The following is a 27579-nucleotide window of genomic DNA, read 5'->3' on the forward strand; positions in this document are numbered from 1 at the left end:
GGGAAAGGGGAAAGAAAGGTATCACGAAGCATCAGCTCAGCACAGGAGCAGTCTGCAGCCGGACTCTGGCTAGGGTAGAAATAGCAAGGGAGAATAGGAAGCCAGGGCTGAGCTGTGACCCATATAACATGATAGAAACGCACGGTGCTAACATGAAATACGTGCTGTCATGTGACAGAGATGATGGGTGCCGTACTGCTGAAGACAGGGACCCGAAACCACTTGCCCTGGTGAAGCTTGCTAATTCCTTCCCTCTCAGCTGTTTAGAAGGAACAACCCAGCTGAGGATGCAGTCAAGATCATCTTATGCAAATCACTGAAGCAAGGGCATTTCTGCGGCTCCCCAAGGGGAAAGCAGGGCCATTCCTATCTGGCTAGAGAGAAGTAGCAGACTTTCCTTTTAATTTAAGTCTGTAAAGAGGAATTGATTACTGGTTGTTCCCTCTTTTCTGCACTATATTTCTTATTTTCTTTTGAAAATGTCTGGAATAGATTATCACTAAGGGAAAGACTAAAAGAGTATCGCTCAAAACCTCCTAGATAAGGAAAATTAAATGACAGAACTATTTCAGTTTGGCTGCTTGACATGTCCTCTATAAATACAAGTTCTAATAATTAAATGAGGAGAGGGAATCCAGTATCCTTTTCTAATTTTCCCACTTGCTACTACTATGGCTTAAAAAAAGTTAGTCAAAGTTACAAAATAAAAATATGAAGATGAAGATTTCAATAGGTTGAGGATACCCATTTAACAAATACCCATTTCAAAACTTTTATGTCTAGCTGTAAGTAGTGGTGTACAACTGTAATCCCAGCATTCTGGGAGGCTGAGGCAGGAGGATTACAAGTTTGAGCCCAGGTTGGGCAATTTAGTAAGACCTTGTCTCAAAAAATAACAACAAAAAAAAACTTTATTATTTTCTTCTCTTATATTTTAGCATCATTCCTAGTATAAATAGAAACAGGAAAATGATTAATAAATAGGCTTACAAAGAAAGCACAGGAAGGCTATTTAAGTAAGATTATTGTCATCTTTGTTCGATCCACAGGAATACTGGGGTGATCAAAATATAAGGTGAATGTTAAACTTTAAAAAAATTTATTACAGTAAAAGGTGCATTGCCATTCTTCTCCCTAAAATCTCCCCCTCCCTTGAAACACCCGTGCTTCAGAAAGCAGGAAGAATGATGGGACATGCATATCTGAAGCGAGGGGGAGGATATTCAAGGGGGATTAAAGGCAATGTGAGCCAGGTGTTGTAGCCCATGCCTGCAATCCCAGCACCCAGGAGGCTGAAGCAGGAGGATCGCCTTGAGTTCAAGGCCAGTTTGGGCTACACAGCACGACCATATATCCAAACCAAACCAAAACAAAACACAATATGTCTTTACTGTAAACATTTTTTTTTATTTTAAACTTGCCTTATTGTTCTATTATACCTTGTATATATCTTTTGAAAGAATTTTAGTCTTTTAGGGAAGAAGTTTGTGTCCTCTCACCCTCTGACATAGAGCAGGTGATCAATAAATGTTTGATTAATAATATTTTACAGTCACATAGATTTGGATACAGTGTAGAAAAAAAATACAGAACTGAACTCCTGTTTTAATTTTCTGGAGTTTAAAAATATTCTTTCCATAAATTTTTATTATTTTCCACTGATAATCTACTCAGTTTATTTTTATGAAGAGTTTAAAAATATAATTAACACATAACAAAATTCACTAAAGTATACAATTCAATGACTTTCAGTATATTTATAAGCTGTACAAATCACAAGTATCTACTTCTTGAACATTTGTAAATCTTGTACTATTTTTTTTTTGGTTTTTTTTTTCCGGTACCAGGAATTGAACTCACGACCTCGCACTTGCCAGGCAGGCGCGCTGTGCTGCTGAGCTAAATCCCCAGCCCCTAAATCTTACACTATTAAAAAGAATCATTTCCCATTTTTCAATTCCTTAATCCCCTCCCCATGTAGCTACTAATTTGCTCTCTGTGGATGTGGCTAGACTGGATATGTGTTTAAAAAAATGGAAACGTCCAATATGTGTCCTTTCGTGACTGGTTTTGCTCACCTAGCACAATGTTTCCAAGGTTCACCCCTGTTGTGGTATATGTTAGTACCTCATTTGTTTTTATGAGAACGTCTAACTTTTTAACGACTTAAGAAAGCTGTAACATACAGGCAAATAATATTGCTTCCAATGATGAGATTTGACTGTTGAAGGATACACCCAGGAAAATTTATACCCATTAAACATACTTGTAAGAGGACATTCCAGCCTTCATAATCTGAAATGTAAGTAGGACTTCCTTTAATAGAAATTCAACTTAGTGTAAAATTAATGAGTATAAAGTAGACTCAGAAACATCTTTCATACTATCCTGACCATTCAGATGACTGCCACTGTGCATTTTCTCTGTATCCACAAGGCTTTAATGAAATAGGTATTTTTAGAGAAAGTCTTTTCCTCTTCTCCAGCTTTGCTGCCTGCCTGCCTCTTCTATACCAACTTTTCTCTCTGTGCATTCTGGATAAGGAGATTAAATCCACAGTAGCCTTGCTGCCACTGACACTGAGGTATTGATGTCCGTGACACCACCCCAGCTTTGCCTTCCTCTCAGGGACACTAGCTAAATCTCATTTGATCAGACACCCGATAGCGCTAGGCTCTTAGGCTGCAGCACCAAATGCTTAGAAATTGGATGTTTGTTGTGAAATCAGGCTCTGAGCGCTGGATCCGTTTTGCTCTAAACTCTGGAGAGTTATTTATTTTCTTTTAAGGGTGAAATAAATCTGTTTATTGTTTGTACTGTCAGAGACTTCTGCTGGGACAGAGGATGGCTCATCAGAACTTAGATAAGGCGCCACCAGGCTGTCCTCTGGGACTTCCAGGTGACTTAGCAGTGGGGAGACAGCCCATCCTCAGTGGAAATCCTTGCCACTCCCTTCCTATGCGCAGTCGTGGCTGGTGTGCATGGTACCAGCTGTTGCCAGGGGTGCAGGAAGGCTGAGACCAGGGCTTACTTTGACCTCTTTTCTCAATGACAGAGCCATCTTCCACTTTTACTACACTGGACATTACAACTGGCTGGGTCTTTATGAATGCTAGTTTGGTGGTTTACAAAATGTACTTTAAAAATTAAAAATATACATAACATAAAACTTCTACCTTAATCATAAGTATCTACAGTTCAGTACAATTATATTATTATTATTACTACATCAACTGTTGTACAACCAACTCCAGAACTCTTTGAATCCTGACAATGGAAACTTCATACCTATGACTCAGTTCCCCACTTTCCTCTTCCCCCAGCCCACAGCAGTCCTGTTCCACTTCTATCTCTATGAGCCTGAGTACTCTGGGTGCTCACATAAGCAGAATCATTCAGTGTTTGTCTTGCTCTGAGCGGTTTCTTTCACTCAGTGAAGTTTCCTGAAGGGTGGTCATGGCTTAGGTTGCAAATGCCCTCCAAGCCTCATGTGCTCAAAGATGGGGCTGTGAGGAGGGGGTTGGGTCTGGGGGTGCTGTACTCATCTGTGAATTAATGCATGTGTAGCTCAGAGCTGAATGCGCTATTAGGAGGTGGGGCCTGCTTAGAAGTGGGGTCGCTGGGCAGCTGATCAGGAAGGGTGTGACCCCCACTGGCTTCGTCTCACTCTGCTTCTGGGCCGCCATGCTGTGAGCAGCGTCCTCTGCAGGGCCCTTCCCCCATACTGTTCCCGCCTTGACACTGGCCGACACTGGATTGAAACGTGAGCCAGAATACACCTCTCCTCCTTCAAGTTTTGGGTGTGACTCATCACATCCCAGTGATGAGACAGTGACCAAGACAGGGCTCAGCTATCGGGTAGCATGTCAACAGTTCCTTCTTAAAGACCAGGTGTTTTCTAGAATATGCATCTATCACACTCTGCTTATCCAAGCACTCACTGTTGCACACTCGGGTTGCACCCACCTCTCGGATTTGTGAATAATGCTGCTACGAATCTAGGTGTACAAGTACCCCGAGACTTTGTGTTTACAATATTTGTACATTGTACCTAGAAGTGGGATTAATGGGTCATTTAATAATGATATAATAAACCTTTTTCATTGTAGCAGCATGAACAGTTTACAAGATTTCTCATACTCCACACCCTCTCAACACTGGTTATTTCTAGTAGACATCCTAATGGGTGTTCAATATGTGCTTTTGAAAGATATTTTTTTCAGACTACATGTCAGCTTTCCATTATTTCATGTAAACATCAGGAACTTGAGGCATTGAAAATTTAAACAGTAAATGCCTTTTCATCTTATTTTAAGCCTCTTTTTCTCCTTTCCTTTCTTTGTACCAGGGATTGAACCCACTCCAGGCCCTTATTATTTTGAAACAGGGGCTTGTTATATTGTCCAGGCTGGGTTTGAATAGGTAATCTTTCTGCCTCAGCTTCCTGAGTAGCTGAGATTATAGGCAGGTGCCAACACGTCCTGTTTATTCTGTAAGCATTCGTTAGAGGAATTCTGTTAAAAACCTTTTCACACCTATTGATTTAGATGAAGTAACTAGATGAGAAAAAACGCAATTATAATGGAAAAACTACCTATTATGAGGCTCCTGCTTTGTGCAAGCCCTATGAAACATATGTGATTATGTTTTATCTCCACAACTGTCCGTGAAATAGGTCCTATTAACTGCAATTCATAGGTGAGCAAGGTGAAGCCGGAAGGGGTTACAGGTCTGTTATGGTTTCTGTCTGGATGACCCAAAGCCCCATATGGTCCAGGGTGGGGTGCTTTCGGGAGGCAGCTGAATCTGGAGTGTGACTGATTCCTAGTGCAATGCTGGGATGAAGGGTGCTGGGATTGGGGGGGGGGTGAGTGCTGGATCAGTGCACTGATTGGATTGGCACCGCCCTAATCTCGGTAGACAGGATACGCTATGAGAGGCAGAAAGAGGCTGTCTCTCTTGTTGCTTTTGCTGTCTTCTGCTACCCCAGCCTCCATGAATGGCTGCCCCTCTGCCATGTGCCACTGTGTCTTGGAGCCAGCTGACTGTGGAATGAACCCTCTGCACACTGGGAGCTAAGTTAACCTTTCCCCCTTTTACTTTGGGTGTTGAGTATTTTGTCTCAGCAATGAGAGAAAAGTAACCAGGATGAGGTCTCATGGTGAGAAAATGCCAGAGCTAAGACTTGAACTTGAGTTGTCTGATTGCATAACTGCCGGCTTTTCCAGTATGTCATGTAGGAGAAAGGATGGCCAAGTGATATGTTCCTTACTTGGTCTACATTGGTTCATGCTCAGAATCTATGTAGCATAGTCTCTATTCTGAAAACACTTCTGACGTACAATTTCCATCAAAAGGGAATAGGACATTCACTGCTAATAGAAACATTAAATGTCTAAGAGGGACAAATTCAATGGTGTCCTTTTGAAAAGAAGAATACTTGTTTTTTCTTTTTTCATATTTCATTAAAGGTTTCACTACTAACACTTATTCAGAAGTAGCTTGCTTTAGGCTTGCATTACAGATAGCCTTCCCAGCAAAAATTTCCACCTACAAACAGTGAGACACAGGGATTGAACTGACAGTCATTTAAAGAGCAACCATAATTGTTTTCTAAATGTTGAAAAAAATTGCAAAATTGAAATTACTTAAAGTGAGCTGGTCTAGCGATACTAGATTTCTTGTAATGTTTCTAATGAATACTATAACTTCAATTTAAACAATTCCACTGTTTTCTCTGACAGTCCATCACCAAAAACTCAAACACAGAAATAACAAGGGGCCTCACAATTGCAAATTTTCTGCAGTCTTGTATCACCTCTGATAAGCAGGAATTCCATCAATTTCTGTGTGGATATTTTTCCTTCTCCTTCAGAAACAAAATCATTTGCAGACTTTCTAGATCTCTGCTAACTTAAAGCCTTTCATAGCTCAGGTATCTTGCCCTTATTTGGTATTTGGATAAGCTAGGTACTTGGCTCAAGTTTCAAACATGTCTAGAAATGAAAACAATGTCTTTGAAGTTCCTAAAGAAAGATAGTTTAGAATTAACAAAAACAGTTGTGCAAACTGGCTCATCTGTGTGCAGTGCTCTTGTCCTTACGAGGGGAGGTGTTTTTCCAGGGGCAGCGATGACCCGGCCACCACCAGGGATGAACGCCTCATCCTCAGCCTCTGGGTCCTGCTGCCACTCACTGACCACTGTGCAGACTTCCAGCAGCTGCGTGTATTCACTAACGCAGATGCCACACACAAGGCACACAAGACCAAGAGGCCTGTCTTCGAATCTCCATTCTGTCACTTTACACTCAGTAGGAGCTGGGGCAAAAAATTCCTTGGGGACCTCCTTGGCTTTTCTGTAAAGCTGGCTACTGTTGTGGGTTTCAAATGATACACTGTACATTAAAGTATCATTTAACTGCAAGATGTAGTTAATTCAAGTTTCTATTGAGGGGTTATAAACAATAAATAATTGTAATAAGGAAATGATTTTTTAAAGACCTCTATGATTCAACTTTGGGTAATTTAGAGAGAGAATCTTCTGCAGTTTGGCCTTGGTGAATATTTCCTAATCTTGCCTGATCAGAAGAATCACTTGAAGAATTTGTTAAAAATATGGATTTAAGTACCCACTACATGTAAGGCAGATTTAATGAGTTAGAATCTAAGAGAGACACTTCCTGAGAGGCTCTGATCTATAAAGTATTGGGAAATTTATTTGTTTTTAATTTTCAAGTTCAGAGGGCCTTCTCCTTGGAAAGACAAGCCTGCCCCAAATTTCTTACCAGAAATGTAAATCACGTATCTCTGTCATAAGATCACTGAAAGTCTCAGTATCATGAGATGATGTCAAAGCATGATTAATGAAGATTCAGAATGTATTAAGTTCACCTTGCAGCCCTGGTCCTGGCATTAATTAATTTAACTTGGTTTTCTTGGGATGCTTTATATTAAATTCTCTGTTCAAGTACACATTGCCTCAGATGTCAGGGTATTTTTATGAACCACACAGTCTAAATTCAGGTTTTCTTTTACTTTTTTGTCTTAGTTAGTGTTTCTTACCCCAAGTAACACTACTGTGGAGCTATACAGCTTTGCACAAATCATATAACTTCCTGCTTTCTGTTGTAAAATGGGAATTAATATGAGGAACAAACACATTAATAAATGTGAGGAATAAACACCTCAGAATTAATGTGAGGAATAAATGATATAAAGTATGGGAAACTGCTTCTCAGTAACTAAGAAAAGCTACCACTTAAGCTAGTAAGAAGTTTGTGTAAGGTTTTTCTGGCTCATTTTAAAGTCTTAGGAGGGCTGGGGATTTAGCTCAACGGCATAGCGCCTGCCTGGCAAGCTCAAGGTCGTGAGTTTGATTCCCGGTACCGGAAAAAAAAAAAAAAAAAAAAGCTCAACGGCATAGCGCCTGCCTGGCAAGCTCAAGGTCGTGAGTTTGATTCCCGGTACCGGAAAAAAAAAAAAAAAAAAGTCTCAGGAGCAAGCACCAAACAATTCCGGGAGTGGTGGTGGGGGATGCTGAGGAGCGAGCTCAGGCTGAACTTGAACTTCTGGGTCCTCTCTGCTCATCCTGACCCATCCCACCAGCTCATCTCTTGGTTGAAAGGCAGTGTCTACTCTGGCATGTCTCAGCGGCGGTGTCTTTGGCATTTGCATCAGGACGTTGTTATTTGTATGGGATGATCCTGTGAACCTGTGAGGGAGGCTGAGCCACGGTAACAACCGAAAATGCTGTGTAGACTCCTGAATGTTCCAACTCATCACGGCTCCTCCTGGCTCCTCCTCTGTCATCGAGACAGTGGCCCTGCGAGAGCTCTAGAGAGGCCGGTGCTGACAGCAGCACTGCACTGTGGTCGGACCTACCCCTCCTCACACACAGGCCTTTCTCCACGGGACTGAGTTTTCCCCGTGACTGGAGTCCACCACCGCTCACAACCGAGGGCCATTTTGCCACAATGTCTCATAATGTTCATTAAACACTACTTCTCCGGCTTTGCCATTTGAAGATCTGGAATGATTCCCTTTCAACTGCAGGGTCAAGGCCAATCCCTTGGCGTGGCACTGCCCTGGGCTGGTTTCACCATTGATTTCTAGTTTGTTTGTTTTTGTGCCGACACTGAGCTATGCATGTGCTCAGCCAGTGAACCCCACTCTCAGCACCAGCCTCATTTCTTGGGGCTGATTCCAGCCTTCCTTGTTTCCACCATAGCCCAGCATCTCAATATTTTCTTCAGCCCTGCTGGTCCATACTGATCCCCTGCCTGAACTTGTTTTCTTGGAAACTCATGTTTTAGTTCTGGCAAGACCCAGTAAGTAATTCATGCGCATATTCAGGGTAGTAACCTTTGCAACCCTCTGGTTCTGCAAAACCGTAACCTCACCCTCCAGGTGCCCTTTTACCATTCTTGTACACTCTTTAAAGCCCCAGAGGAAGAGTAGGGATATGTTTTTTATCACTATGGGAGAATTTGAGTATTCAAGGAGGAGTCCAGGGAGCCTCTGAGCTGTTACCAACACCCGTCCAGGGACAGGCAGTGTGGGAATTCACTGGGATGTGCAGCAGAGGGTCCGTCCAGGACTCGTGCAGCAGAGGGTCAGGCCAGGGCTCAGCAGCCCCACATTGCCTTTTGCACTCACTGGAGAGAACGAAAATTCTACAGCTAATGAATAATTCTCTTTTAAAGTGCAAATGAATAAAGCGAGCTCTGCTAACTCCTACCTTAATAGAATTTTATTTCACAGACTTTCAAAATAGGATTTATTCAGGTCATTTAAAAATGTTCTCGGAGCAAGAATTCTATAGCAGCACTGCAGGAAGCCGGGCATATATTCAAGGAGGAAAAGCAAAAGAAATATGTCCCTTCTACTTTCTGTAACTTTTTTCTGATTGGGGTTCTTACTGTCTCAAGCAAAGTTATCTTAGTTATTTCTTAAAGGCTGGCTTTCAGCTATAAACACCACTGCAAACACTGGAACCCAAATATTCTGGGAAGGGATATCCGTGACTACCTTCAGAAGCCCTTGGGAGAGCTGCCCCCACGTCACCCACCATGTGGCCAGCACATCTATCAGGCTGTGCAGGAGAATGTGTCTTATGTGTGCGGGTCCTCGCCCAATGAAAGCAGCAACAACAGCAACTATAAATATGTCTGGAGCTCCTGCCTGTGCGGTGTTGGTGACTTATACAGATTATTTCACTTAGCTGTCATGATGTTGTGAGTTAGGTGCTACTACCAGGTCATTCATTCATTCATTCAGAGACAGGGTCTCACTATGTAGTTCAGGCTAGCTTTGAACTCACTATGTAGCCCAGGCTGGCCTCAAACTCATAGTGATTCTCCTGCCTCAGCCTCCACAGTACTGAGATTATAGGCCTACGCCTCCAAGTCCGGCTTCTATCAGGCCCATTTTTCAGATGATAAAGTCGAAGCATTGCCAAGAGTACACAGAGGAAGCTGCAGCCCGCGGGAGAGTCCACCAGTCTGGGTTCAACATGTGTGACTTTGGCACGGTGCAGTATCTACTGTCAGTGGGAGAGGAGGAAGAGAAGCTGAAGGCCACTTCTGTCACTGCCAGACAAAGTGGTGGGACAGACAGGAAGGGTCTCTTACTGACTGATCTCTCTCTCTGTCTCTCTTTCTGTCTCTGTCTCTGACTCTGTTAAGAAAACTGCATGTTGGAAGATAAAAGGACTTGCTATGGACCACATCAGTGACAAATGACGCTGCCAGGACAAGCGCCCAGGGATCCAGCATGTATTCTGTCCTTGCTCCATGCTGCTGCCACTTAGAAACTTTACCCCTGCAGGAGATGGACAACACAGACATCACACGGGCAGATGCTAATGGAGTTCAGTTGCATACGTGCATTTAAGAAAAACACGTATCTATAAAATAATGTCTACCAGAGGCTGTCCTTTACATGCCACTCAGAACTAAGTGGAAAAGGCAGGATTGAGATGGCTTGGCATGCTCATAAGAGCAAATCGATACAAAGGAATATATACCACTCTCTCCTTTTTTGTTTTTTCTGGTACCGGGAATTGAACTCACAACCTCACGCTTGCCAGGCAGGCACTGTGCCGCTGAGCTAAATCCCCAGCCCCTACCACTCTCTCCTCTATTTATCTTGCAAACTCAGTTTGATTCTCCCAAGATATTAATGTTACCATGGCAACAAGCACATGGTTAATGCAGTAGGCACGTGGCTACTTTCCATAACTCATGTCCTTTGCTAACACTTTCTCCATTTTCATTCAAGAGGAGGTTTACACATCCCAGTTTGTAAAGTGCTCATCTTTAATGCTGTTGATCCTATAATAGGAGATAAACCTACTTTAAAAATATGTATCAATTCAAAGAAATGTCTTTGCATGCATAAAATGGCTTTGCATGCATATTTGGTTTACAGAAAGTTAAACACATAAATTAAAAAAATAGGACTATTATGGGTGTTTTTTGCTTTCATTTTGAAAAAGAATTGTGTAATGAGGGGGGAATGTAGTGGCAAAGGTACCACTACATGAAACAAGCTGGTCTCCAGGAGCCCTGGGCCCTTAGAAAGCCATTATGAAAGACAGGCATACTCTTAACTGGAGCATTGCTGATGTCCTTCCAAGCACCTCCTGATGGTCACCTTGATCGGGTCTTTAGAGTTGAGGTCCAGAGGCCCCTCTGCAAATACCCTGAATGGAAGAAGGCTCGGCAGCAGCTCTGGAGAAGCAGTACTGTGCCCCAGGCTTTTCTCCTGAGGGTACCCACACAGGTAACTCACAAGGTTCCTCCTACGCAGAGAAACTTGCCCGTAGCACCTGCCAGTCAACATTCGGGTTTGGGTCACTGGTTTCCAATTTCATTGTAATCTTAGGAATTTCCATCTCCCTCAAGGCAGCTGATGGTGGTTTGGGAAGCAGTTTTAACCCCAGGGAAGGTTTGACAGAAGCAACAGAATCTGATGGACTGGGGAGAAGATGGGGCCTGAGGAAGGCAAGTTTGCACTGGAGCTGGTGTTTGGGGGTAAGGGATGAGGAGGCCTGGAAGTGATACTTTCATCCGTTCTTGAGCTTCATGGATAGACACCGTGTCCCTCCCAGTGCCGGCCATGGTCCAGGGTTCCAGTGTGTGTGAGACAACACGGGTGCGACCTTGAGGAATTTGGTCTTGTGAGATCAAGAGCAGGCTCTGGGGGGAGCTACACATATATGTCATGACCTTGTGACTTCAGCTCTCTGACAGTTCTTGAGATACTAAGTGTTAAATGCCCAGTGAGGAGGCTGGACTTAGTAACTAACTGTAAGACTTAGTAACTGACTGTAACTCTGGACGAGTAACTTACAGAATCATTACTCTACCCTGCACCTGCAGAAGACAGGAAGGGAAGCACTGCCGAGCACCTAATTCTCTCACTGGGAGAGTCTCGACATTTTCTCTTTCTCAGGGAGCTGGTGAATGAACTGCAGCTGCACAACCTGGTGACTCTGTTGTTAGGTTAAGGGTACCTTCTTGTGACAGGCAGGTAAAGAGCTGTCTGGCAGCAAAATCAAAGGTCCTGTCTTCTTGCTTTATGGAACAGCAAGGAGGGCTTTCTGAAATAAATGTGAACCTCTCCACAAAAAGATCTAGACAGGAAGAAACGTGTTCTGGGATATCAAGTCCATTACTGGCAGGCTGGGAGGATTAAGCTTTTGTTATATTCCTTAGCCAGGTGTGTATTGGTGAGCATCTGGGGACCAGGTGGAAGGCAGGTGACTGAGCCCCTGGGGTCTTCAAAGGGCTTAGAAAGTAGTTATAGATAACTAAGATTTCCTTTGTCAAAAGATGAAAATGATATAGTCCCTGTTTTCACTTCTGTGACTTGTATCAAATGTTCTAAGGCCTACGCTTCTCTAGCTGCTGTACTCCCTGGCTCCTCCCAGCTGCTGGGAACACCTTTTCTGTTTCTTTCTCACGTGTCTTACTCTGCATATTTTCATCCGTGAACCACCTGAAACACTTTTGGAAACCCAACTCTCTCATCCTTTCAGAGGTCAGGGCAAAAAGTACAAAATTAACAGATGGATGTTTGATTCGATTTTCTTCTCCAAAGGGGAAAATGAGTAATAATTTACAAGAGAAAGGTAGTCACAAGAGCCAGAATAAGGTTACGTGACCCATTATATTCGATGAAAAAACTCAGCCAGATGAAAGAACTCATCATTTTCAATCAATAAAAGGAACTTTGCAGGTGTCCACATAATGTAATTTGGCTTGTAGTTGCCTCAGTGCATAAATGCTGCTCACTGGAATGATGGAGCTCTGGGGGGATCTTGGTTACATTTTCTTCCCCAGGAGAGCTGGAGGGATTTGCTAAGAAAGCCAGGGTCAAGCACAGATTCAGAGAGTGTCAACGCCATCTCAGAGCAGACTCGGTTCAAAGCCTGAAGAGCTGATGCTGCATTGCAGCATTCAGCAGGGGCTGCGTTAGCTCCCTGCAGGGGCCCCATGAGGCTGAAGGAGTTGTCTCCGTGGATAATCCGAAAGGAAATGTTGAAGATGTCAGACGGGATATCTTATGTATATAAAGCAAAATCAAAATGCAAACACAAAACTGGACATTGGAATAAAAATCTAAAAAGTGTCATAGAACAGGTAAGTATGCTACAAACTGGTTGCCAGAGTTGCTCCTGGAGGGTATAGCATTCACCATTGGCTGGGTTAGTTTTATTGCCGCACAAATTAGTGAGCATTACAAAAGCGCTTAGACAGGGATCTGGGCTATTGTGTGCTCCCCTAGTCACACTGCCTTTGTTTCTGCTTCTTATCTGGTTTGGAAATGAACATCTGCAGGAAGGAAACGACTCTGGAAGTGTCCTCCTTCCTGTCCACCAGCCCGCACTGTGAGCAGGTCACCCGTCTCGGGGTCACTCCCCCAGCCCTCGTGCTGCAGAGAACGAGACTATTGCTGCCTTTCTTCTCCACCTTTCACTCCCTCCTGGACCCTGTCACCATCAGAAAACAGAAATCACAGCCCTAGACAAAGATCACTGCTGCTCTTTCTTACATTTACCTTTCAACTATTTTCTACACCTCTAGCTAGGCCTAGTGCTAAGGTCTATGAGTTATGGTTTCCATTTGCCACTAGTTTTTAGCAAATGAGGCTTAATGATCATCCCTGAATTATTCTGAGCAGTTAGAACTAGATCCCCTCTGCAGGCTGGGGCACCATACTTTCATCTGCTACATTCCCAAGGGAACTGTGACCGAGAAAGACTTCCCTGAGGTTGGGTAGTCAGAGGCCTCTATAGCATGAAAGTATAGATCCTGGGTGATTACGGGTAAAGTTACTAGAAGCTTGGCACCGAATATGGACAAGCTATTTATGGAGAGTTCTTAGACACCCTAAAGCAAGTCATCAGTCACCAAAGCACATTCAGAGGTTGCTGAGGGTAAACAAGACCAATGCCTCCTCTCCGAGCCTCAGGATTTAGGAATGACTCAGGGTAAAATCAGGGAAGCGTCTGTGCTTGCAGATATTTTAAACGAAAGCAAGTGTGACTACTTTCAATTGCATGTGGAGAGTCAGGCAAGGTTAACAATGTGGGTCTGAGGGCTCCATTGATTTTTAATCAATAAACAAGCATCTTTCATAATTACCACAGTCACTGTTTTAATGGTAATAGGTGCCTTGAAATTGCTGGTTGGAGCCTGGCAGTACTGCAATTTGTGCTTGCGAATTGCTTAAGCATTCCCGCGTCTTACTTTCGGCAGCATTAGGAAATTTCTGAACAATGGCACAAAGACAAACTTCAACCGCCACTCTGACATGAATTATCCAAATGTTCTAATGGAAGAAGCGAGTAAATGAAGTTTTTATTATATCGTCAATTACAGAAATAAAAGCAGAAGAATGCATCTTGAAACGAACTTCAGTGTTCACACTGACAGGCCGCGTTTATACCTGGGCGTATTAAAGGAGTGCTTAAGTTTGCCCTTCCAAGAACCACAATAGAACTTGGATATGCCACACTCAGGGAGCAGTTAATGCAGAAAGGACAGAGCTCCAGAGTGAGAACAACTGGCTGGCACTTTCAAGTCATTTGAATTGAGATGAGCTTTGTGCAAGCAAATGACAATAGGGCAGGAAATAGGCTTTATATTAGTATGATCTTAGCTCTGATTAATTTTTACAGAACTAAGAACTGAAGGGAGAGGGAATACAGTACTGGGTGGCTCACAGCTTCGGGCCTGAAGCCCTGCCTCTTCTGACCTGCAAGCTCTGGGATCTCGCAGCAGCTACTTATCTCTAAGCCTCAGTTTCCTCTTCTGCAAAACAGGAATAATTAACATTTGTCTTCCTGTTAGAACAGGTGTGATAAAATGTTTTGCCTGGCATTTTCTACCCAGTCAGTACTTTAAAAATGGTATTACTTTTACTGCTGTTACTATTACTGCCAGGACTGGCATTATTGCCCGTCTCCTTCACCCCATTCTTACTTTAAGAGAGTTTAGCAAAAAGAATACTTCAGATGCTATGGGTGGAATCACAGCATCATGCCGCCCTTGTAATGGTGATACATCTGACGTTGTGTTAAATGCTTTGCATCCACTGTGTCTTAATTCTCAGAGTGATTCGATGATGGGAAGGTGAATTTGCTTTATTAAAGTTATCCTTTAAGTTCATCCTCCCTATTCATTCGTCTTATAAACGAGGAAACTCAGAGACATAGAGAGAAAAGAATTAGAACCAAAAAGTGAACCCTGGAGTCTGACTCTGTACTTTGAGCTGCTGCCTCCTCCTCCTTCCAACACTACATTTTGTGGAAACATGAAAATATGAACTTTTTTCCCAGTTTTTATTTTTCAGTGGCATTTCTGTTGACCAAGCCCAGCAGTGAGCCACGTTTTACCTTCAGAGCAGTGGTACTGTGTTTGGATGTCCAAGCTGTTGTCCAGTGGTGCCCTTGACCATCTAGCTTTTGCTCTGTGAATAGAAGCTTACTTAGGTTGCATAATTTTGTTATTCATTATGAAAATTGGTGGGAAACAAAAAGATACCAAAGGTTCAGAAATTTGGGGCTTATTTGGGTGTTCTAGAACATTCCTACCTATAGAATCATTTCTACTTGCTATCTCTAGAGCACTCCAAGTCCCATTTGAACAATTTCTAACAGATTCAGAATCAACTTAGGGAACCATTAGTTGTTCATTGCCATGGTGACATGAATTGCATCTTCTGTACATGCACTTATTATTTATCCCAGCTACCCATGGTCTTGCTTTACTTTTTCTGCTAGGAAACAATCACATCACTGTAAAAGCAGGAAAACGCACAGGACTAGTAGGAAATCATAGCATTCACTGATTAGAAAGATCTTTGGCAGCCATGTCTCCCACCCTCCTTTCAGATTGTAAAAGCAACATCAAACGTCGTTGCTCAAAGGCCATGTGCATTGCTGGGCTCTTACCCGTGCAGTGAAGTCCACAGCAGCCGCTCGGTTTAACAGCAACGTGGCTACATTAATATTTCCATAGTGAGCAGCTATGTGGAGCGGAGTGAAGCCACTCTGTGAAGAGAAGAACACAGCAGAGAGTCAATTGATTCCTGCCAGCTCCCTGTCTGACAGGGTAATATCACAGCCCTGCCCAGATACAAATGAGGAAGCAAAATATGCTGAGATCCACATTCCATTCTGTTCCTGGTTTCTATCAGGGCCAGATGCTCACAGGGTTTCTAATAAACCCGACGTCACAGGAGAGGACCAGCCAGCACCAGTCCTGGGGTGGAGACTGGTCCATCTTAGCAATCCAGTATGGTAACTACGTAGAAACTAACATTTAAAAAGTTTCGGTAGGGATGACAAGAAAAGCATTCATAGCCCACAAAAAGCTTGTTTTAGGACCACTGTTTTATTACTGATGGTAGAACTGGCCACTGAAACTCTTTATCCAAATTCAGTTAGTTTTATACATTCAGTATAGATTGAAATTAACCAACAATAAATGTCAATTTTAAGGACTAAGGCAATTTTGAGGGCTACAGGTATTACCCGAAATTGATTTTGTATAATGGGTGATTGTATTTCATGAAGAATCCACAAGTTAATTTCTCTATTAGCAAATGCCTATTCAATTACACATTTTTTTTCTGGATTTTTTATACCATGGTCATTTTACTTCCGTAAAAAATGCTAAACATGCAGCGATTCACTTAGTCCCCAAAGATTGAAACCTTGTAGGAACTAGATGCATTTCTAAGTTCTCAGCAAGCCTTGTAGCCATGCTAGCTGTTTCGCTGACTCTTGGGGTGGGGGATGGCTCCTACTGGCATCTCAGAGGCCACTTTTTCTTTTGCTGACACCACAGAGGGTAAGTGTCATGCAGAACCCTAAAGAATCAGTCCTGGAGGAGTAGAATGACAGGGTTGTCTGCAGCTTTTGGTACAGCTGATAAGCATCTAATGTGTCCAAACGCTTCATCTCACAGGTCTACTGTAATACCCTTAAGGATTCCTCAAACTTCCTCTCAAACACCAGGTTCAGCTGCAGAAAGCCCTGGTAATCAAACTACTGTCTGCTCTGGCACATGCTCCTTTGGGGGACAGGGTAGAAAGCAGGTATCTAGCCTACAGGAGGCGATGCAAAGAAGGAGGGAAGGAGATGAGAGGCAGCAGCACTAAGTAATGGGGAGTGATGATGCAGATATTGGTTGTACATATACATAGTCATATATATATATATATATATACCTCTGTTGTTCTATTCACCACCATCTAGGTTAACACATTGGGAAGCAAAGAGGAGGAAAAAATGAACGGTTAGTTCACTGTCGGTGACATGGATTGCAGAAAGCTAAATGATGAAGCTAAGTGATGAGAGGAAAGCTATGACAGAAGCACAGAGGCACAGAGAGAAAGCTGGGCTGGATGGAGGCTACATGACCACCTAGTCCGACCGCCGCATTTCCTTCCCAGACTTTCAGGTAAGACACGTTAAGACGATGTGCGTTTTGGGCCGTAGCTCCTTCACTTCTGGCATGCTTTCCACAGCCGATCTGCACTTGGCGCACTGCCTGTCATCTTAGCTATGAACCAGGGGTTACACTGTGCGTCCTGTCTTTAGCATTTTGTAACTTTTCACCCTGAAGTTTGAGCTGCAGTGTTAGATACATTCCGACCATAACATGACAAGGAAGGAAACTATCAGTTGCATATGAATCAGTTTCTTTCGAGGTGGCCTCCCTTTTAGCACGCCAGGGCAGCATGCATAGCACCCTCCAGCTGATTTTCATGTCGAGGGTGTGGGTGCCTGCAGCTGGCTGGGTTACACATTTTCGTTCCTCTCAGGGAAGCTGAGATTTGGGGTAAGCTTGCCAAGGGGGAGACCAGGCATTTTCAGAAGTTGTGCGCTAGCTTAGGGTAGATGCATGAAAGGCTCATGTCCCCGTGCCTCACCTTTGACTCCACGTCTGCGTTGTTGTCATTCTGCAGCAGCAGGGCAGCGGCTTTCGTGTCATCTTTTCGGGCAGCAATGTGAAGAGCCGGAAGACGCACCTTTCCTTTTGTGTCATTTTCTAGCAGGAGTGACACTACTTGGTCGTGACCTTGTTGCAAAGCTACTGCCAAGGGTGTGAAGCCGTCCTGCAAAGAAATGGATGGGTCAAGACTTGCCCCAGTAGAGAGTTGTTTCTGGATTCCATTAACAAATAAGAAGGCAATCAGTGACCCAGGATTGATTTTTATTTAGGGTTATTAAAACTAACAACATATTCAAATAGACACACATGTGACAAAATGTGTAGTTTTGGTTATGTATGTGTTTATTCACAAAGCAAAAACCCAGTAAGATATTTGCGCTAAGTATATGGGCTTTGAGGCTCTAGATTGCATCCTCAGCATTGAAAAAAATTTTGTTTTTTCCTATGGATAAGTAATAATTATACACGAAGTAGAAACATTTAAACATTTTGAAAGTACATAAAAGTACTATATGTAAAAAGATTCCAAGATGCCATAATTTGAGAATACACAATTTTAGTGAAACATTAACACTTCAGGTTATATTCAGGCAGGACTTTCAAAGGAATTTAAATCTGATGTAAAAATTGTCACTGACGTTTTAAAGATGCGGTATGTGCCGTCTGGTTCACTACTTTGTGCCTGGCAGATGTCTGGGGCCCCATCAATATGCAGAAATTAATGAGCCACAGTCACTGCTCATTTAAGAACTGTGTAAAATACTTTTGCGTCTCTGACCAATGAGGGATGAAGATATAGCGATCATATAAAACTTGATTTTATTTATTTGGCTATTGTATCATATTATATTGTATTTTTTTGTGTTTTTGAGACAAGATCTCACTATGAGTTCAGGCTGGCCTTGAACGCACTGTGTAGCCCAGACTGACCTTGAACTCTCACTGATCCTCTTGCCTCAGCCTCCCGAGTTCTGGGATTACAGGTGTGTGCCACTATACCTGGCAATTTTATTGTATATTGACAAATATAATTTTACATAGTTACAGAATACAAATAATAGTAAGATGTATCAATTTGTGTAATGACTTAATCAAGTTAATATATCTGCCACCTCAAATGCATTTTTTGTGGTGTGGGCATTGAAAATTTATTCTTTCAACAATTATGAATAGTATGATAGACCATTACTTTTATAATCTCCGTGTAGTGCGAGAGATCCCTCCCCAAACCTTATTCTTCCGTTTGAGACTTAGTGCACTTTGTCAAAACATATCCCTCCTCTCCCTACCCCTGAGGCTCAGTAACTACCATCCTGATAACTACTCTTCTGACTTCCATGAATTCAAGTAAAATGTGAATTTAGAATAAATTTGGATCTAACAGCACCCATGCAAATTTTGTAATTTTTGCATCTTCCCCTTGTGATTACCTAGGACTCTTCCCAGGGGCTTGATAAAAAGACAGCTTCAGATTTCACAGTGGTTCATGGCTTTGTGAGTGATCTAGTATTTCTGAGTGTGGAACAAATAGCACAGGGTAGAATATCCTGAGTTATAAACTTTAACCCTGCACTGCTTTTACTACTGTGCACACAAAAGATTTAAAAATTATGTTTATTAGTGAACTGGTAAACAAGGTACTTATTGTTTTATTTGGGTTGGGATTACTTTATTTCTGTAGTCTTTGTGGTACAAAGAGAAGACTGCTCCAATAGAAGAGCATTTGTAAGGGAAGAGGAGAAAATCTGGTCAGTTGTATTCTGTTTGTTGTTCTGAAAAACATCACCTTCACCAGTCTTTTCCTTACTGGAGAACAGATAAGTTTTCCTCTAACATGTCTGTAATATATATTCTCAGCACTGGAGCTAGTGAGCAATAAACCATGTAAATATTCATTTTGACAGTTACTGTCAAGTGCTCTGCAAAAGTATTGCAACCGAGTCTCAATTTCATCAATATTATAGAGAAGTTCTGATTTCCTCTTCTCATCAACTTTTTTTTAATTTCATGGGCAAAAGATTGGATCTCTTTATTTGATTAATGAGTTCATATTCCTTGTGAATGAGGATGAGAGTATTTGCATGTATTCACGGCTATTTGCACGTCTCTTGGTGTGAACCTTCTTCATTTATCTGTTGGTTTCCCTGGAAGGCACAATCTGAAAAGCTGAGTGGGGTTATATGTGATTCTTCTATTGCTATCTTCCCTGCCATGCAGGAAGCACATCAGCATGGAAGAGGAGCGGTATTTTCATAAGATAATTCTGCAAACGCTGGAGCTTACTGTTTTGTTAAACCTAAAGAAAGCCCAAATGTTGGTCCTTATTCTTGGCAATAGATTTCTAGTGACACACCTAACAAGTGATTGTGGTGTTCCACAGAGATTAGTTTAAAAAACAAATTATAGTAACAATATCAAGACTTCAGTAGCCTTTCATTTTAAAGCAATTTCTCTATTCAAGATTGCAGAGATGTTTTCAAATAGTGTACCACTGTTGGCACTTAAAAATGTATAAATTTTATTTAGCACTATGAATTAAATCTAATTACCTAGCTTTAGAGATATACAAACTCGATCATTATCACTAGGCTAAGTTAGATTTGGAAAAAACCAGATTTATAATTAATGTTTAATTGAAAAAATATTTCAAAAACAATGGTTCCTTCTGAGATCAACAGAAAAATACTGTTGAATGACGTGTTAAATATTAAAATAGCAGCCTAGTACCACACACTTAAGTGCAGAAAGGTATCTATGCAATGGAAGATTTTTAAAGATTAAAAATAGATTTCAAATGTCTTTCATAAAAACTCAGAAAATCGTAACACATTGATATACAATTACAGTTGAAATCCTAGTGGAACAAATTCTCAACTCCAGTCTTACAAAATGCCTTATAAACACGTAAATTCAGCCATAGGAAAAAACAAAGGGTCTTACCTCTGTGGCTAGGCTCTGGCTGGCACCATTGTCAAGAAGAAACTTGACAACTTCCAGGTGGTTTTCCTGGGCAGCCATATACAATGGTGTAAAACCATTCTGCAAAATAAGAAAGAAAATGTTGACCTGCAACTTTCCAGAACCAGTCTCAGGAAATACGCTCTAAAATGTGCTCCCATATAGTCATTTTTTTAATACCTCAGTGTCGATACTCATATTTCTTAGAAAATATCACCAGTATTTAAAAATTCTTAATTTAAATACAATCTATTAATTATACTTCCTAATTCATAATAAGAGTGTAGCTCATAATTAATAGCCTATAGTTAAGAGTGTAGGTATGATTCATAGAGATATATATACACATTCATTTAATCATTGATCACTTATTGAGTGCCTACAATGAGTAAAGCATTTTGCTAGGTGCTGACTGTAACAGCTCCCAAGCATCAACTACATATTTTAAATAAAGAGTTAATATTTTCATAGAAAAGTAAGCATTTAAAATAGTCCCAATTTGGGAAGAAATTTCCGTTGATCTTGAACAGCTTCAAACAAAAGCAAAAAAGAAAGAAAAGACAGGCTAACACCAGTGTGAACTTTCTTATAGATAAGTGAACAACTGAACATCTATCTTCCTTCACCAAGAGCTCTCTCTGAAAGCCAAATTTATAGAGGACAGGTTTAGATTTTAGGAGTGTGGTTCATAAAGAAAAATCCCAGAGTTAACAGTTAAGTATCAACCAGTTAAGTTATGCCAGCCAATTGGTTCCAAAATACAGGGGCCTGGCAGAGTCTAGGATGTCTTAGGAAACACGGGCTGCTCACGCAGTTGGCTTCTGGCCAGTGTGAGCCCATGGAGGGTACCATCTGCGGTTAACGTTGCTACTCTTCTTAGAGACCTATATCTTCTAGAGAGTTCTTCTTGAGAAACACACCTTTTAAATCATCCCACCTGCCATATATATGTATTTTACGATAGCAGAGGAGATGCGTAGTGCTGGGACTACTTAGAAATAGTATGCAGATAAAGCCAAGGCATGATGTGACCCTGTAATTATTTCCCACTGTGGCTTCCCCTTTCTTCTTGAGGGTTTGCCATCCAAAGATTTTACCTGAAATCAAATTCTTGTTCTCTTTTTTATTTTTAAATACTCATTTATTGGTATTTAATTCATATACCATAAAAGTCACTCTTACACAGTATATTATTGACTAGTTCTTAGAATATTTAAAAATTGGACAACCAATCTTACTGGACAAGAGCCATGGCGAGACGCAGCACTGCTCATGCAGACTACTTCACTATCCCGTATCTGCTAGTGCCAGTCTTTCCCCACTGCTCCTCTCTGTACCTCCTGGAAGCTACTGATCTTTTCTCTGTCTCTATGGCTTTGTCATGCTGCATATTTTATACCAATGGAATCACATCGTATCACCTTGAACTGTCTTGTGCTCCTTTTCCTGTCTATACTGGTTAACTGTTTTCAGTGAAGACTTTGAGAGAAATTTCAGTGTTACAGGGGCTATTTGGGGCATGTACTTATTTTTGTTTTAGTTGTGGCCAACAGCACCCGTATAGCCATTTCCCTCTCATTTGTCAGTGTTGCCCTTATTTTCTTTTGGAGACCTGCTCTTCCCCATTGTGTAGGGAGGACTCATCTTGGCAGGACCTGGAGGCAGCTGGGTTGGCCCTTCTCGGAATATGAGATCAACAAACGTGCAGGTTATCTTCTGTTTGCTCTTTCAGGACTCTATCCTCAGCTCTCTTCTTTGCCTGATTTCCCTTCCCCAGTCTTGAAAGGGAACTCTTACTCTCCGGCCCTTTCAGATTCTCTCGTCCTCAACCCCAAATATCTGATGTCCAAAGACTTCTGAAGGTTTCTTCAGCCTTTTATTCTCAATCCAATTCCAACAGAATCCCTCTTTATTTTTTTTTTTCTTGGTTAATTTTTCTTCCTCTGATGCAAATATCACAAAGTAATACAAATCTCATCTATCAAGAAAGGATCAACAAAGCAGAAGAACACACACACATCTGTTGTAGATCTACAAATGGTGTGGGTCCTTTGGAAAGGCTGAATGAAAATATTACCAGCATCATCTGGGTAAAAATGTTTAAGGCATCTACAGTAACATGTTGTGATTGAGCAAACCATAGCTGGAATTATTAGTATTATTGTGTGTGTGTGAGAAATGGCACCTGGATTGGGATAATGGTCAGATTTTGGAAAGATTATTTTTCTTTTAAGAGAAAAAAAAAACCAATGTTTTCATATTAATTTCCTAACTTAGGAAATTTCCAAAATAAAGATGGTAGAAAAGGAACATACTGGTGCCTAAATTACATTTTCTTTTCTGTAACAACAAAAGATTTCATTCTCAAAAAGCAGAGATGCTTAAGATCCAGCAAGTTTGCTATTTGAAGTCTGATTTTATCTAATATCTTCAATAAAGTCTGCTCTGAATGTTTATAGTGGTTCTATCATAAGGATGTAAATCGGCAGACTTACAATTTTTAGATAGTACTCAGGTATGCTCTATAATATGCACCAAAACAAAATAAAAAGTCTTTCTGTGATTTCATTTAAGAGGTTAAATTTCATCCATGAGAATTTCCCATCCATCTTAATTTCCTATGACCAGCCTTTGAATATCATAAAGTGCCTTTTAAAATTAAGATCTAAGGGTACCACGAAAATATTTCATTGGTGCATACAGGACAATTTTTGGGAAACTCCAATTAGAGATGTAATGCAAAGCTACAATCAGAGAGCCTCTATCTAGGCCATACTTATGTGTCTGACTTTGTCACTGACTTAGCAGTTTGAGATTTTTTCAGTAGCAAGCACTGGCAATCACTGTTGGTGTATTAAGTACAAATTATTAAGAATGTAATAATAATTCTTTATAGTCACAGTTTAATTAACTCATTTTCCTTCCCAAGTTATGGTTAAATGATTATTGGAACACTAAGTAATAGAAGAAAGAGTTAACTAACTTAGTAAGACCTAGGATTAAGGCAATGACAAAAATTAACTTAAAGTCTGTACATTCCTAGCTAAAGAATCTGAGTTTTTAAGATCTGAACTTGGATGGTACTCAATGTAATTTTTCTTTTCTTCTTTTTTTGCGGGGGGGATCTTACTAAGTAGCTTTGAACTCACTGTGTGGCCCAGACTGATCTGGAACCCACAGAGATCCCCCTACCTTAGCCTCCTGAGTGCTGGGATTACAGGCATGCACCACCACACCCAGCAGTGTCTTTTATTTTAAAGATAAGGAGAATTTTTATATTCAAAGAGGATAGGGGACTCTCTGAAACAACTCTTCTTGGCTATTAATATTACCTGCAGATTAAAACTTTACTTCAAGAAATACATGGTCTTTCTTGAATGTTAATATTCCCACGATGTTGCATGAGCTATTGCCTAAATGGTGTTTAATCTTTTCTTTTCATGGCATCATTTGATGTTCTTTATAAAAGTTCCTGTGGAAGAACTGTGACCAGGAATTACCACAGGAAATTCACCCGGCTGCACTGTCATGCCACTTCTTACTCTGTCTGCAGACTGACAGGTTCAGAAGGCACACGAGGGCAGGTGTCTGGAGGAAGGGGAGGGCTGTGGGCACAGTGTGTGCCAGGCTATCCCTAGCGCAGCTGCCTGGAGCAGGAAGTTCCATAGGCTGTACTCTTCCCCCTCACTGCATCATCCGTGTGGAATGTGCACAAAATGAAATTAAATCTCATTAGGATTTACCGTGACTGCCGTTCTCCTAGGCATTACGGAGCAGGCTTAAAACTAAGGCTCCTTGAAGAGTTAGTGAAGAAGGAACACAGTGTTAAAAGGAAGTGGTTTACTTGTCCTTTCTCAGAAAACAAAAATGGAAATGAAAATGCATGAAGGAGTTTTTATCACTATCTTCCCTATTGTGTAGGAAAAAATTTATAATGATATTTTTTTAAAAATCAGTTTAAAAGTATGGTGCTTTTGTTGTAGTCAGCTGATCTGTACCTCTCTCCAGCTACAAAACTAGTCAATATGTTGCTTTTTTATTGTTCTTTTCAGCAAAATTATTATTACTCAAACTGAACTCTCATACAGAATCAGAATGGTTGGCACAGACTGTGTAACAAAGGTCCAGCCACAGGAAACTAGAAAGAAATCAGAGCAAATATACAAGAAATTTGCAGTTGAAAGCATTGTACCCTTCTGTTCCCATGACACTGATATTTAACAGCATCAGAGCAATCACTGCTGATGCACGAGGGAGTCAGTGGAGGTGAGTAGACCCATAATGTAGAGGAAATCCCTGTTTATCCAAAGGCAACCAATACAAGAAAACACTGATGAAACCATGTGTGCTTAAAATGGACATCACTACTCAGAAGGCTGAGGCAGAAGGATTGAGAGTTTGAGGCAAGCCTTGGCTTTAGTTATGATCCCCCACCTGGTTAAGCACAATTCTGGGTATGGCTGAATGGAATTACTGAAGATAGAAGACCTAACTTGGGTGTGGATGGCAACCAACCAATAGGCTTTTAGCCTGAATGCAATAAAAGGGAAAGAAAGGCTCATTGCTGGCTGCTTACCCCTGCTATGTCATGGAACTGTTTCTCCTCTGCCGTACCCTTCGGCCATGTCATCCTTCCTTGGAATCAGCAGACTATGGATGGAAACCTTTGCAAACTGTGAGCAAAAATAAACCTCTCCTCCTTTAACTTGTGGGAGTTGGGTGTTTTGTCCCAGCAATGAGACAGTAACTAAGACAAAATTCTGATAAATAGGGATACATGTCAGCATTCAACTGCAAGGAGTTAGATTGGAAAACAGCTTTAAAAATGGTCAAGTCTTCAGTGGACATTCTTGTGTAATGATGATGTTTACATTACTATAAAACCTGAGGGAGCTTGTATGGACTCCAATACTAAATACTTTGATAATGAGAACCTATATTTTTAAATAAAGTATAGTTAATATTTCTTTGGGGCTCAGAGTCTGAAATGGTATTTTATTGGTGTTCTTTCTAGAACCTCATGCAAGACTGAGTTCAGGAGAGTTATAGGTGCTATAATCATGTTCAGTGCAATATGAGTAAGCTCAATATTTTACAGCTTGGGGACTTCCAAAGTTCCTTCTGCCTGTTTTTAATCCACTTTGGATAACAATAGTGATATCTTAGTAGAGAAGAATTAAGTAGTTTTTTCCTTTTTGCAACTAGATAAAGCAGTGGTGCACCCTGTATTTCCAAGAACATTTCCTTATTTAGTGCCATTCCCATCTTATCCACACATCAATATACAGCGACTGCACATGAGCTGGCATGGAAAGAGCCCATATAACTGCATTTCAGAAATCCCAGTTTAAACCTGTGTGTGATTACCAGTCCCCGAGTTTCATAGGTGAACCTCTGCTAAAAGTCTCTACCCCTCAGGCATATGGATTGCAAACAAGCACACATATGAATTTAAATAACCTGCAAGAATATAATTATCTGACTAGAGTTTCTAAGAACTAATATTAGAGCATACTAAACCAAGCAAGCACTGACCCAAAGAACATTATTTGTAAATTATAGCAAAATTTCTTTGCAGTAGAGGTATAGGTTTACCTGAGATTGTGCATTGACATTGGCTCCATTTGTAACCAAGACCTTGACTACCTCTGCTTGTCCAGCCAAAGATGCTATGTGTAGCGCTGTGTTTCCTTTCTGTAAAATGCAAATGAAGACACATCAATGCTGTCACTTTCCAATTCCTCTATGTTTAAAGTTCACTAAAAAGAATAAAGTTGAGAAGTATCTCATGAAAAGTGTACTCTGATTCTAATTGAGAACCAGATCTTCACTAAACTTGTCAAGTGACGTACAAAGCACTGAATATGTTGTACTGACCTTTGTGGCTGCGTCCACATTGGCTTCTCTCTGTAGCAGTTCCGAAACAACTTCCACATGGCCTTCTTTGGAAGCAAGATGGAGTGCATTCAACCCATTCTGATTGAAAGTGAAAAGAATCCTTTTTACTTAAGAGACTGAAAGTAGAGCACTAAAGAGTCTATCAAGAACTCCTGAGATAAAATCCCCCTGAAAATCATTTGCATGTCCACCTTCTATGAAATTGATTGAGGAATAAATACTTGAAAATTCAGTGGATTGGCCCATTACCATTTACTAAATGTTATGAATTATTATAGAACATCTACGCACCTTCTTGAATATGCCTCTAACAAAGTGAAGAATAATCTGACAAGGTCAAGCTGGTAAAATGTAACAGATGAAACTGACAAAAGGACACCATCTTGCTAATATTTAACGAAAGTCTTAAGGAGTTAAAAAGGCATGATTTTCAGAATACTAACCCCAAAATTAAGAAATAGCATAATAATAACCACAACTAACCTGGTTGCAAATATTGATGTCGACTCCATTTTTTATGTAGTCAAGGGCCTTTTCTAGGTGTCCGGCTCGAGCTGCTCTTAAGTAACTTGCATTGGCATCAGACTAAAAGAAAACAGAAAAATATTTTGATGAAAAGTGAAACAAATATATCTATATAAAAATACATTTATAACTACCCAGCTTGCAGTCTAAACTAGAATGAAAGTAATTGAACTATTCTATTTCTAACATGAAAACACTAGTAAAAATTCTCTTTAAGTCACTAGGAGAAGGGTAAATTCTTTAAGCTAGTTTCAAGTGTACAAGGTTGCCTTTTAAAAATGTCATACCTCATTCTCATTGAGAGGGAAAAGTTTCCCATAATATGTAGTCGCCTTAGATCAACAATTTCCAGGGAGTATAGCAAGCCTAAAGTTTCTTGGTAATAACGTTACGGAGACTCCACTACTCTTTTGAATGAGAAATTTAACATCAATATCATTTTTCTTGATTACAGCCAATTTTTAATCATTTCACAATGCTATGGATCTATATTCTATTGGTACATTATTCAATGGGAGCTTGTGGGTGATGATTTTCTATCATGTGTTCTTCCAGGACGCAGTCCTGTGTGAGAACAACGGATTGGATTTGAAATGCATGTAGAAAAGCCAGCTCAGAACGTAAGATACACTTTTTTTATATTTTCAAGCTACCTAAGGCCACAGCTTGAAGAAAACTATTAGGGAGCAGGACATAAGATTTAAAGTCAGCCATACAAGACAAGTAACTC

General features: G+C 40.9%; 1 protein-coding gene across 18 annotated transcripts in view; it reads right to left on the reverse strand.

Annotated features, from left to right (window-relative positions):
• Ank3 (ankyrin 3, node of Ranvier (ankyrin G)) overlaps nt 1-27579 on the reverse strand; it is a 329054-nt gene that overhangs the window by 189173 nt on the left and 112302 nt on the right. For all 18 annotated transcript variants that reach the window (XM_013514813.1, XM_013514811.1, XM_013514810.1 and 15 more), the window contains exons 2-7: nt 26808-26909; nt 26304-26402; nt 26022-26120; nt 20409-20507; nt 17446-17631; nt 15461-15559 (exon numbers count right to left, since the gene is read on the reverse strand). In XM_013514813.1, coding sequence (XP_013370267.1) covers nt 15461-15559; nt 17446-17631; nt 20409-20507; nt 26022-26120; nt 26304-26402; nt 26808-26909 — 684 coding nt within the window. The remainder of the gene's footprint in view (nt 1-15460; nt 15560-17445; nt 17632-20408; nt 20508-26021; nt 26121-26303; nt 26403-26807; nt 26910-27579) is intronic.

Source organism: Chinchilla lanigera, unplaced genomic scaffold, assembly GCF_000276665.1.
Source record: "Chinchilla lanigera isolate Chin_1 unplaced genomic scaffold, ChiLan1.0 scaffold00024, whole genome shotgun sequence".
Lineage (NCBI taxonomy): Eukaryota > Metazoa > Chordata > Mammalia > Rodentia > Chinchillidae > Chinchilla > Chinchilla lanigera.